The 13,159-nt window shown below is 38.6% G+C and overlaps 1 protein-coding gene across 1 annotated transcript; it reads right to left on the bottom strand.

Annotated features, from left to right (window-relative positions):
* Positions 1 to 8,283: 8,283 nt before the first annotated feature.
* Positions 8,284 to 10,326, bottom strand: LOC100671132 (olfactory receptor 2G6-like). Its single transcript, XM_003421124.3, has one exon. It carries the CDS (start codon positions 10,258 to 10,260, stop codon positions 9,490 to 9,492), a length of 771 nt encoding a protein of 256 aa, XP_003421172.2. The 5' UTR covers positions 10,261 to 10,326; the 3' UTR covers positions 8,284 to 9,489.
* Between the last annotated feature and the right edge of the window lie 2,833 nt (positions 10,327 to 13,159).

Here is a 13,159-nt window from a genome sequence, read left to right as displayed (position 1 = left end):
GGCTACTGTTCTGACTCAGCAACCATTCTTCTGCTTGCCAGAACACCCCAAAGTGCTGCAATGAAACAGATTTATTTCATTTAAGCACAAGTTTCAATGGCATTTGAATGTTTATACTTGGATATAAACTAAAGATTGTAAAGATCTCTGGGCCCCACCCTACAATTAAAAAAAAAAAATCACTTAATAGACCAAACCCAAAAAGTTCAGTACTGTTCTGTACTGTTTTTCACATGGAATCTAGGGACTCTGACTCATCAAGTTACCCATGCTTTGTCTATTACAGACATAGTGTCGTGCGAATTGCCACCAAAATCACTAGGACTTGTTTCCTTTTGAATTTTCACCAACAACTGTGGAATGGCTGCAGTGGGTGTACCAAGACTCACTAAATTATTTTGTCCCATCTGTATTTATCATCTGGAGTCAAGCACTATAATTATATCCTAAGCTACTAGTGGCTTCCTTCAACCCTTTAGCCTTCTGAGGAATGCAGAGTGCACACCTCAGCTCTGGTAATGAGTGATTGCAGAAATCCAAAATGTCAGCCAAACTCACATGACACACAAGTCCAAAGCAGCACAAGCTTTACTAATGATTAGCAAAGTATACAAGAGAGGAGCAACAGCACACTGATATCTACAAGGCCTGACCAAGTCAGATGCAGCTTCTGGACCCCTTTGTACAATGGAATTTTTTTTTTAATACACAGGGCACTAACTGCTTATAGTACAAATCAGCACAGAGAACACATTTAGCTTGGGGGTTTCTCAGTTTCTATATGTCTCTACTCTTTTTTTTTTTTTAATTAATTTTTGTTGTGATTTAAGTAAAGTTTACAAATCAAGTCAAATATACAAATCTCTCAGTCTCTCATACAAGAATTTATACACACCTTTCTATACACTTCTAATTGCTCTCCCCCTAATGAGACAGCACACTCCTTCTCACCACTCTCTCTCCTTGTGTCCATTCTGGCAGCTTCTGGCCCCCTCTGCCCTCTCATTTCCCCTCCAGACAGGAGATGCCAACACAGTCTCATTGTGTCTACTTGATCCAAGAAGCCCGTTCTTCACCAGTAACATTTTCCATCCCATATTCCCGTCCAATCCCTGTTAGAAGAGTTGGCCCTGGAAAAGTTTCCTGTCTTGGGCTAACAGTAGGTCTCGGGACCATGACCTCTGGGGTCCTTCTAGTCCCATTCTGACCATTAAGTCTGGTCTTTTTATGAGAATTTGGGGCCCACATCCCACTGCTCTCCTGCTCCCTCAGGTGTTCTCTGTTGTGTGCCCTGTCAGGGCAGTCATTGGTTGTGGCTGGGCACCATCTAGTTCTTCTGGTCTCAGGCTGATGTAGTCTCTGGTTTATGTGGTCCTTTCTGTCTCTTAGGCTCATAGTTACCTTGTGTCTTTGGTGTTCTTCATTCTTCATTGCTTCAGGTGGATTGAGACCAATGGATGCATCTTAGATGACTGCTTGCTAGCGTTTAAGACCCCAGATGCCACTTTCCAAAGTGGGATGCTGGATATTGTCTTAATAGATTTTATTACGCCAGTTGACTTAGATGTCCCCTGAAACCATCGTCCCCAAACCCCACCCCTGCTTTGCTGGCCTTCAAAGCATTCAGTTTATTCAGGAAACTTCTTTGCTTTTGGTTTAGACCAGAAGTGTTGACCTCTCCTGTATTGTGTGTTGTCTTTCCCTTTACCTAAAATAAAACTTATCTACTAATTAGTGAAAGCCCTTCCCTCTCTTTCTTCCCTCTTGTAACCATCAAAGAACATTTTCTTCTCTATTTAAACTATTTCTCCAGTTCTTATAATAGTGGTCTTATACAATGTTTCTCCTTTTGCAACTGACTAATTTCACATACCATAATGTCTCTCAGATTTCTCCATGTTATGAAATGTTGCACAAATTCATCATTGTTCTTTACTGATGCATAGTACCCCATTGTATGAATATACCATAATTTATTTATCCATTCATCCGTTGATAGGCACTTTGATTGCTTCCAACTTTTTGCTATTGTAAACAGTGCTGCAGTGAACATGGGTGTGCATATATCTGTTCATGTGGGGGCGCTTATTTCTCTAGAATATATTCCAGGGAGTGGGATTGCTAGATTGTACGGTAGTTCTGTTTCTAGTCTTTTAAGGAAGAGCCAAATCAATTTCCAAAGTGGTTGTACCATTTTACATTCCCCCCAGCAGTGTATAAGTGTTCCAGTCTCTCCACAACCTCTCCAACATTTACTCTTTTGTGTTTTTTGGATTAATGCCAGCCTTGTTGGAGTGAGATGGAATCTCATTGTAGTTTTGATTTGCATTTCTCTAATGGCTAATGATTGTGAGCATTTCCTCATGTATTTGTTACCAGCCTGAATACCTTCTTTAGTGAAGTGCCTGTTCATATCCTTTGCCCATTTTTAAATTTGTCTTTTTGTAGTTGAGTTTTTGCAGTATCATGTAGATTTTAGAAATCAGGTGCTGATCAGAAATGTCATAGCTAAAACCTTTTTCCCAGTCTGTAGGTAATCTTTTTACTCTTTTGGTGAAGTCTTTGGATGAGTATAGGTGTTTGATTTTTAGGAGCGCCCAGTTACCTGGTTTTCTTCTGCATTTTTAGTAATGTTTTGTATACTATTTGTGCCATGTATTATGGCTCCTAGTGTTGTCCTTATTTTTTCTTTCATGATCTTTATTGTTTTAGATTTTATATTTAGGTCTTTGATCCATTTTGAGTTCATTTTTGTGCATGGTGTGAGGTATGGGTCTTGTTTCATTTTTTTGCAGATGGATATCCAGTTATGCCAGCACCATTTGTTAAAGCAACTGTCTTTTCCCCAATTAACTGACTTTGGGCCTTTGTCAAATATCAGCTTCTCATATGTGGATGGATTTATGTCTGGATTCTCAATTCTGTTCCATTGGTCTATGTATCTGTTGTTGTACCAGTACCAGGCTGTTTTGACTACTGTGGTGGTGTAATACTTTCTAAAATCAGGTAGAGTAAGGCCTCCCACTTTGTTCTTCTTTTTCGGTAATGCTTTATTTATCAAGGGCCTCTTTCCCTTCCATATGAAGTTGGTGATTTGTTTCTCCATCTCATTAAAAAATGTCGTTGGAATTTGGATCAGAATTGCATTGTATGTATAGATGGCTTTTGGTAGAATAGACTATATGTCTCTACTCTTTTAAACCAGTTCTGACTACAAGACTAACATTCTTTAGCACAGTTGAAGTCTGCCAATCACAGGTGTATTTATAATAAACACTCTGGACAGACCACATAAATCCTGCTAAAATCATTACTAGATCAGTAATTGGCATATGGAATCCCTGCATGGTGTGACTCATTAACATGCTTGGCTGCTAACCAACAGGTTGGAGGTTTAAGACCACCCAGAGGTGCCTGGGAAGAAAGGCCTGGCTATCTACTTCCAAAAATTCAGCTATTGAAAACCCATGAAACACAGTTCTACTCTGATGCACATGGGGTCGCTATGAGTCAGAGCCAATTCAACAGCAACTAGTTTAATCAGTGTAAAATAACACCTACAAACCTTCATTTATCTCTTAGCTGGTAAATTCCAGAAATTACTGTTTGCCAGAGGTTCTGCTGAGTGACAGACTCTCTGAGGAGGGAGGAACAGGTAACAGGCCCCTGTTAACCACTTCTTTTGCAGGTGACTTCTAATCTGATGCTTGGCTACCGTATAGCTGAGAGCTTTCGTTCACCTCTAGTATCATAGCATGTTTCAAAGTCTAACTAGGCAGATGCTAGAAACCATTGTTTGGAAATGTCTTGGGGATGTGGTTTGCTGGAAAGGTGGGATATATGTTTTAAATGTAGAAATAAATGGCCCCTGAATCAGCAAGTTCTGGGGATGGGGTTCTTGAGACAGCCTTCGAGTCTGGAGCACTCTTCCTTCATTTACGTGGTGTGGTGGATTTATTCTAACCATTCTGAACTGAATAGAACCTACTATTTCTACAAGTTCTTCTGATTACACAACCGTTCATGGGGATAATTTTAACCTCTTTCGATAGTGAAGGTGTTCAGTCGTACCTATGGCTTTAGTCTTAATGAGGCATTTTGGACATTTCTAACAGTTGGGTTATTTGGCATACTTACTATCAGTGGGATGTTGCTATCAATTGTCAAATCTTAGGTGCTCACTTCTGATTCTGTGTTAGCAAGTCACCTATAATAATTATTCTTTTCTTTTTTTTTTTACTTCAGATGTTTACAGAGCAAAGTAGTTTCTCATTAAACAATTAACGCGCATATTGTTTTGTGACATTGGTTGTAATCCCATGACATGCCAACATTCCCTTTCTTGACCTTGGGTTCCCCATTTACAAGGTTTCCTGTCCCTTCCTACCTTCTTGTCTTTGCCCCTGAGCTGGTGTGCCCATTTAGTCTCATCTTGTTTTATGGGCCTGTCTAATCTTTGGCTGTAGGGTAAACCTCAGGAGTGGCTTAAGTACTGAGTTGAAAGGGTGTCCAGGGGCCATACTCTCAGGGTTTCCCCAGTCTCTGTCAGGCTAGTAAATCTGGTCTTTTTTGTGAGTTAGAATTTGTTCTACATTTTTCTCCAGCTCTGTCTGGGACACTCTATGATTTCCAAGTATTTTCAAGCATTTGGAAACTGTTAAGTAGTTTTGCAAGGTTCTCTTTGGAAAGTTGATTTATTAAACTATCTGTAGGAAAAGGAATTCTGTTTGCTTTAATGCATTTAAAGGGAGCATCTTGGCTGACCATGTGTCATTTTTAATAGGAAATAAACCTCTCTCTGGATTCACTTCCCATCCTGGAAGAAGCATTTTTATATAGCTCAAAGAATATTTCCTTGTATTGCTCTTCAGTATGCAATATTTTGGCTTAGCTATGACCTGAAATTAAGTATTTATTAATATGTTATCATGAGCACACACACATGCACCCACAAAGCATGCGCATCACCTGGGACCACTTGCAAGCCCATCTCTTAACTCTTTACTGAAGTTGAATGACAGAAAAAATAATTTACCTTTAACTTTATGCTACTTAGAAGTTATAGGCTTATCAATAATATAATTCCGATGTTTTCTCAAATAAATAAAAAGTATAAAAGAAGTGACTATTGTACCGTAATTTATTCTTGCAAACCACATTGAAATGGGGGTGAGGGGGTACAGTTTACCTGGAGGTGGTGGGAGTATCTGTTATTGATAGAATCTTACCCCACTAAAGAGGTCCATGGAACAAATTATACCCTTTGTGCTATCTTGAATACCCTGGTGTTGTAGTGGCTAAGATCTACGGCTGCTAACCAAAAAGTCAGCAGTTCAAATCCACCAGGCCCTCCTTGGAAACTCTGTGGGGCAGTTCTACTCTGTCCTATAGGGCTGCTATGAGTTGGTATTGACTCAACCGCAACTTCTTTTTTTGTGTGTGTGCTATCATGATAGATACACAAGGTTAAAACAAAAAGAATTACAAATACTATTCTTTTAGGTCCTGGGTTGAAATCCTTCTTGGGACTTTGATAGAAAGTCTGGCGACTCTTGTTCCTTAGCTCTGAAAAAGAAGGTTGTGTTTGTAGGTGGGATATTGCTTTCAGTAACTTTGTAGAGATTTTGTATTAAACAGTAAAATCAGGGCCTAGGAAGGGAAGACGAAGCCCTGGTGGAGTAGTGGTTAAGCACTCCACTGCTAACTGAAAGGTGCACATTTGAATGAATCAGCCGCTCTGAGGTAGAAAGATGTGGCAGTCCACTTCTGTAAAGATAAGAGCCTTGGAAACCCTATGGGGCAGTTCTACTGTGTCCTGTAGGGTTGCTATGAGTTTGGAATCCACTCGACAGCAACAGGTAGGAAAGGGAGAGTAAATGGGATGGAAGCAATGAATGGGGACTCTTGTTCTTTATTTTGCTTGTTGATATTACTTGTTTTTTATTGACCAGTAAGCCATGGCAATGAGAGAAAAACTGACAACACAGTCACACAGCCATATGCTAGGGCTGTGGTTCAAATCCAACAGCATCCAGGATCAGGTTCCTGTATTTTAACCAAGGGGCTGTAAAGATCAGGTGTTAACCTTCATTAATGGATGAGGTCCTGGGTCTTCGGTGCCAGTTTTTCCATGAAAGCTTTCTATGTTCAGTTTCAGTTTGCATTAAAAAATCCGGTACTTTTGATTTCCAGCAAAACTTTTTATTCTCGCTTAAGCTCCACTCTTTTTTAATGGAGCAGGTCATGGGAAAGTAATTTTCTGTTTCTCCCCATCAAATCACAAATTTGCTGTCTTCCAAAGTTGGGGGAAATTTTTAAGTGCAGTTCACCTTCACCATGAAAAAAATGCATGAAACCTCACCAGTTGTAAGTGGTTAGTTCCCTTACCTGATGAGAATGCTCTCAAGACTTGTGTGTCTTATCATGATAAGCATGTTCTCAAGCCTTTACCCATTGTGTGACCACATTAATGGAGTTTCTGATAATGAAATTGTGTTTTTCATTTCTAGAATGTTTGTTTTTTTTTTAATGTAGATTGCAAATTTTTCGGGAAATTCTTCATCTTTCATCAATTTTTCTAGGCTTTTCTCTATTTTCCTTGACAGGATTTAATCATAGCTTCTTTAAAGTCCTTGAGTGCTAATTCCATCATTTAGATCATCTGCCATTCTGCTTCTGTTGTTATATTTTCCCTCGATTATCGCTCATATGATCATCTGTCTTTATGTCTTATAATTTTTAATTATATGCCAGACATGGTGTATAAAAGAATGATAGAGGCTCTAGATGATGTTATCTTCCACCAAGAGAGCTCTCCCTTCCTTGGTTAGGACTGAGCTGGGTCAGGGAGGGTAACAGATTTAGAGAGATTCAGTCTTTCTCTTGTTCCTTCCTATTCCTGGGGCGTGGTCCTCTTGAGATTGTGACAGAAAGTCTGGGAAGTCTTATTCTTCAGCCCTGGAAGGCTCTGGGAGATTGAATTCTGTCCATTAAAGATGCTTATTTAGTACCCTCTTGCTCCAAGCAGCTTCAAAATCTGACAAATATCTTAATAGGGAGAGCTGTGTGATAGAGGCAGGCTCTTACTCTTAGTGGGTTTTTTGTTTCCTCAGCACAATGAAATTGCAGGAGGTTTTATAATATCTCAATTTTTTATATATATACATATACATAATTTTTAAATTATAAATATTTATTTATCTGTATTCTATCTCTTGAAGCTTTTGGCCTAGTTCTCCAGCTTCCCATGCAGCCTCAGCATCCAGCAAGTGTCTGGTAACAGATGGCCATTTATTTGAAATTTCTTAAGATTTCCTTTTGTCACTCCAGCCAAACATGACTGCTATACTGACTTCTTTCTCTCAAGGCAGAGACCTTTTGTCTGCATCTCGCCTGATCCTCAGCTCACACTCAGGCTTGTCAAATTCTCTGGGTGGCAGGGTGGGGGAAGCTAGCCCTCATCAGCTCAGTTGAGAATGTCTATCTCCTCTCTGTAATTTTAGTCCAAATCATCCTCATCACAACCACAGCTTTCTAATGTCTTTAAAAATATGATCGCTAAAAATGTATCTGACTTTTCAATGTACCTGCAAGGCCTGCCATAACCTCGTACATCTTATCTGGAAGCAGAAGTTAAAAGGATACCTTGAGTGGGCTAATGAAATGAGGTAGTGAAAGGAAAATAGTTATTTATCTTCTAAAACAAACAAAAGATATAGAACATGAGACTTGTGTGTCATGCAAGTGATATGGTTATCAATGAAGCTAGTCATCATGGTTTTAAAAAAATATGCAATGAATTGTCATTAAAATAATCATATTTTCTGTATTCCACTCAGAACATAATTAGAAGTCACTCTAAACTTTTCAATACAACAGAGACAAGATCATTTAGGGAACTCAACAATTCAGTAATCAACTTTCATTTACGTAAAGAAATATTTGCTATTCTATCACTTAATCAGCAGAATACACATGAAAAAAACTTCAAACTTGCCATTGTTAAAATAAGATACATTTAAGAAGAAAATATTTAAATAAACTACCTGTTAAGCTAACCAGATAATTATTTGATTCTGTGTTTTACTTTTTTTTGATAAATCCCCTTCGATACCTGCTATTTTGCCTGTTGTTGTTGTGTGTCAAGTGAATTCTGATTCATAGCGACCCTATTAAAAATACCAAACCGAACCCATTGCCATCAATTCGATTCCAACTCATAGTGACACTATAGGACAGAGTAGAACTGCCCTACAGCGTTCCCAAGGAGGGCCTGTTGGATTTGAACTGCTGACCTTCGGTGACTCTATAGCGAAGAGTAAAACTTCCCCATAGAATTTCCTAGGCTGTAATATTTACAGGAGCAGATTGCCAGGTCTTTACTCCTATAGAGCCGCTGGTGGATTCAAACCACAAAATGTTTGAATATTTTGAAATCTTTGGTTAACAAAAACTATTTTTAGGTTTTTACCTAAATTGTGGGTTTTTTGTAGACAACACAGACATTAAATATCCTTTTCTGTCAGAATATAGTTAAGTCAGGGCAATCAAAGAATTCAGTAGTAAACTTTTCAGGTGGAAATTATCACTCTAATTTTTGCTTCAATAATTTGTCACTTGAAATCTACATGGAATGAAGAGACTAGAGACTCACGCAATAAATGATCTTTGAGTCCTTCAAATGAGACTTAGTCAATGTTCATTGCAGTCTAGTTGAATATTTTGAACACCAAAAACACTTTAGCATCTAGTATTTCAGTTCAATCAAAAGAAGTAACCGGGGTCATTTAGAATATAAAACGAAACTTTGTGTAAAAGGAAAAAAAAAATACTTAACATGATTATTTAGTATCATACTATCCGTTAATTCTGACTTATTTTTAAAATTTTAAATGCAAATGTTTATGAAGTACAATATAGAAAGTACAGATATCAAAGTGCACAGTTCAATGAACTTTCAAAAATTCTGTACCTTATACAACAAGCATCCAGAACAAGAAGCAAAACATGACCAAAACTCCTGAAGGCCCCTCCCCACTTCCCCTTTCAATCACCACTCCACCAGGCAACTACTATCTAACTTTCAATGCCACAGATTTATTTTGCCTGCTTTAAATTTTTGTGTAAATGGATTCATACAACATGAACTGTTTCATATCTGAGTTCTTTCACTCAACTTTGTGTTTGTGAGAATCATCCATGTCATTGCATGTACTTACGGTTTGTTTATTCTCATGATTGTATAGTATTCCAGTACATCATAGATCACAATTTATTTTTAGCTTATCTTATCTATCTTCTCCCCCCTAGAAAATTTAGCTCCATGAGGACAGGTGTTTCTCTTTTTCGGTCAGTGACATACCCCAAGTACTTACAACAGTGCCTGGTACATAGTAGGTGCTGCATAAGGATTTGCTGAATTAAGTTAAAAAAGTTTTACCTGCTGAGAAGTTTCCCAGAGCACAAGTGATTGGGCCTGCAAGCCCTGTATTAACTCTGTCTTGAGGCTATGGTTCTCCCCACTAATCTCCTTAGTACCTCTTTGACTTCCTTGTTCCTCAGAGTGTAAATCAGGGGATTCAGCAGAGGAGTCACCAGAGAATAGAAGAATGTGATACTTTTGTTCAAATCCTGTGAATAACTGGAGGGAGGCTGGAGGTACATGGAGATGAGTGTGCCAAAGAAAATGATCACCACCAGGACATGAGAACTGCAGGTTCCAAAAGCCTTCTGTCTCCCCTGTGCTGACTTTATCATCAGGACTGCACGGGTAATGTGACCATAAGACACTAAGATGAGTGAGAGAGGCACCACCAAGAAGAAGACACTGACAGAAAATAGTTCAGCCTCGTTGATGGAGGTGTCGGTGCAGGCCAGGTTCAGCATCACTGGGACTTCACAGAAGAAATGATCCACTTGGTTTTTACCACAGAGAGGGAGAGTCATGGTCAATGCCGTCTGCATCACAGAATTACCAAAGCCTATAAGCCAAGCAGTTGCAACCAACTGCAAGCAAAGCTGGGGATGCATGATCACCATGTAGTGGAGTGGGCGGCAGACAGCTGCATAACAGTCATAAGCCATGACAGACAGGAGGATACATTCCACTCCCCCCAGTCCCAAGGCAATAAAGAGCTGTGTGACACAGCCACCATAGGTGATGGTCTTGTCCTTCCCCTTGAAGTTGACCAGTGTCTGAGGGACGGTACAAGTAGTCAAGCAAAGATCCATAAAAGACAAGTTGGAGAGGAAGAAATACATAGAGGTATGGAGACGGGGTTCCAAAACTGACAAAAGTATAATGGTGCTATTGCTTAGAAAGCTCAACAAGTAGATGATTAGAATAACCACAAAGAGAACTGTCTCCAGATGGGGTCTGCCAGAGAAGCCAAGGAGAATGAATCCAGAGAAGGCACTGTCTTTAGCTCTTTCCGTTGAACCCTAACTGTTGGAAAGAAGAGGCCTCTATACTTTTATTATATGTATTTATTCGTTTGATTGGGGGCTTGAGGTGTTCTCACAGTCCTCTCTGCTTTTGCAAGAACCCATACCGATTGCCTTTGAGTCGATTTTGACTCATAGCAACCCTATAGGACAGAGTAAAACTGCCCCATCGAGTTTCCAAGGAGCTCCTGGTGGATTCGAACTGCCAACCTTTTGGTTAGCAGCCGTAGCCCTCAACCACTATGCCACCAGGGTTTCCTGCAAGAAAGAGGGTGATAAATAGATGTTATATATGAGCATTTTCCATTTTATCACAACAACCATAGAGAATGACACTTCTGTTGTAGAGGTGAGAAAACTGAGGGTTAAGATAATTCAGGACCTTTCCCAGGGTAACTCACCTAATGAATGGCACAGACAGGATTCAAACAACTAGGAATACTACCTTTTTATGATTGCATGAATTTTAAAGATAACTCAAGTTTCTCCCTAAATTTCTCTGAATGAGGTGCAAATCTGTACTCCCCTAATCTCTCAACCTTTGTGCTCCATTAAGAACTGAAATATTTCAAACTGGCTCTCCCAGTTCTGTATTTTCTGAAGATACATAGAAGATAAAACCTATCATTTACCAATTTTACTCAAAGGAGCAATACATTTTAATGTACAAACTAATGATAGCTTTTGGTATTTGGAGTCTGTAGTTGTATTCCTAGACAGCATCTATTGGGAAAAAAATTATGAATTTTTGGTATCTAAACCCCACACCTCAGTGGGACCAATCGTAAATAATCATCATCAGTACTATTTTCAGCAAAACCCCAGGAAACAACTAATCCGATATTTAGTTTTTGCCCTTCCCTCACTTTATAATTCTTTTTTTACTTTCTTTAGTGTAATAATTTTTTTTCCAATTTCTCACTGTGTCCTTTCTAACATAGCATTCTCTTTTGTATTAAAATCAGTGGGCCTGCTGTTAGAAATAAACCATTTTCTCTTTCTGCCTCTGTCTCTCATGTACACAGCATAATGCAATCTTAACAGTAATTATTACCTGAAAAATAATAAGTCAACATGAAGCTCAACAAGGTCAGAGACCGCAAGTGTCTTGATCTCCATAAAGTCCCCATAGTCTAGAAAAGAGCCTGGAATACAGTAGACTCACACACACACACAAAACTGTTGAATAAATGAAAATATGGAGTAGGCTTAAAAAATGTAATCCGCTGTAGAAATTAAGTTTAAGGGGTTATAGAAACTTATAAATGTTCAAGAAAAAAAAATACAAAACAAAATAATCTTGAACAGTCTTTATTAAAATGTTATCTCCCAAATATAGAAAAGTGAAGCTGCCTGAAAAATGTGGCTGTTTGGGAAAATGAAATTTAATTTCAATTTCCTTTTGCAGTTTTCTCCATACACTTACAGTGGTAAGCCTATTCTACACTAAAGACACACGGTAATAAGAAATCATGAATATTCCCATTTTAGGTTGTTTTTTAATGCTATGCTGCATGGAACCTTGCAGGACTATGTTAATTGTTTGTAAACAGCACTTTTCACTGAGCAAAATCCATGACCAAGAAAGAAGATGTATTTTACCACTTCTCCATCCTGTGTTTTCTGTTGGATTCTAGATGCCCGTAAATCTTTTGTTCCTCAAGCATTTCAGTGCTTCGGTGGCAGTTGTGACTGTGGTGCCAAGGGGTAAAATTAATGTGGAATAATACGTTCTAAAATGCAATAAAATGGGGATCAGGATATTGGGTTCTAAGTATAAATCTGCCATTCATAAGCTTTGAAATTCTAAACTCTGCACCCATACCCCTCCATCTGGGCTAGTTTACCCTTCCAAATAAAAGACATAATGTCATTAGCCTTTAGCTCTTTACTAAAACTGGTCGGTTTACCTTACAACAGGATTATTATCATATTTTGAATAACAGAATTAGCACATTCTAGCACATTCTTCATGACAGCATGGTTCTTAATTTCTGTGCCTTCCACATTTTCAGGCCTTCTTTCAAAATACCCAGAAGCATAAAATTGGCATTTGTCTATCAAAAGTTGCTGGTGCATACCTTTGTTTTTGCCCTCTATTTGTGTGTTTTAAGAGTCACAGAGGAAGAATTTCTCTAGTTTGCCATGGGGCCCACTTGAGTATACTATTATTTCCCAGAGATCACTGCAATGTCTCACAACTTAGTCAAGAACATGCTTTTGAGTGATTTTGTTCTTCTTAGTGATGCATAGAGATGATCTGAACCAAGAAAGCATATGGAAACATATAAAATTCATTATGACTACAAAAGTAGTTTTGAGCCCTGATGGCACAGTGGTTAAGCATTCAGTTGCATGGAAAGTGAAAAATGGTACTCACTCAGGTTCTGACAAAGGTAACATCAATTCTTTCTAAAGTTACTGTTAGCATAAATGTGTCATCTCCAGGTTTTCCCAGGAAGAATGTCCACTCATTTTATAGAGCCTTTGAGTGCATCAGAAGGAGTAGAAATTAGGGTAGACAACTGAGCCTGTAACTAAAGAGAAGGTTGAAGTCTATGAATTCTATGGAATCTTCCATGAATAAAAGAGCTAATGTTATATCTGAGGGATATTTTTATAAGGCACCAAACTCAAGGTATATGCCTTAGGGACTGAGATGTTTGAAGATGTTTTTATTTTCTAGTGGCCCCAAGAGTGTCCTGCCCCATGTAAC

This window comes from Loxodonta africana, chromosome 1, assembly GCF_030014295.1.
Source record: "Loxodonta africana isolate mLoxAfr1 chromosome 1, mLoxAfr1.hap2, whole genome shotgun sequence".
Classification (NCBI taxonomy): domain Eukaryota; kingdom Metazoa; phylum Chordata; class Mammalia; order Proboscidea; family Elephantidae; genus Loxodonta; species Loxodonta africana.
The sequence above is the reverse complement of the archived record's forward strand: the minus strand, read 5'-3'. Positions and strand labels throughout refer to the sequence as shown.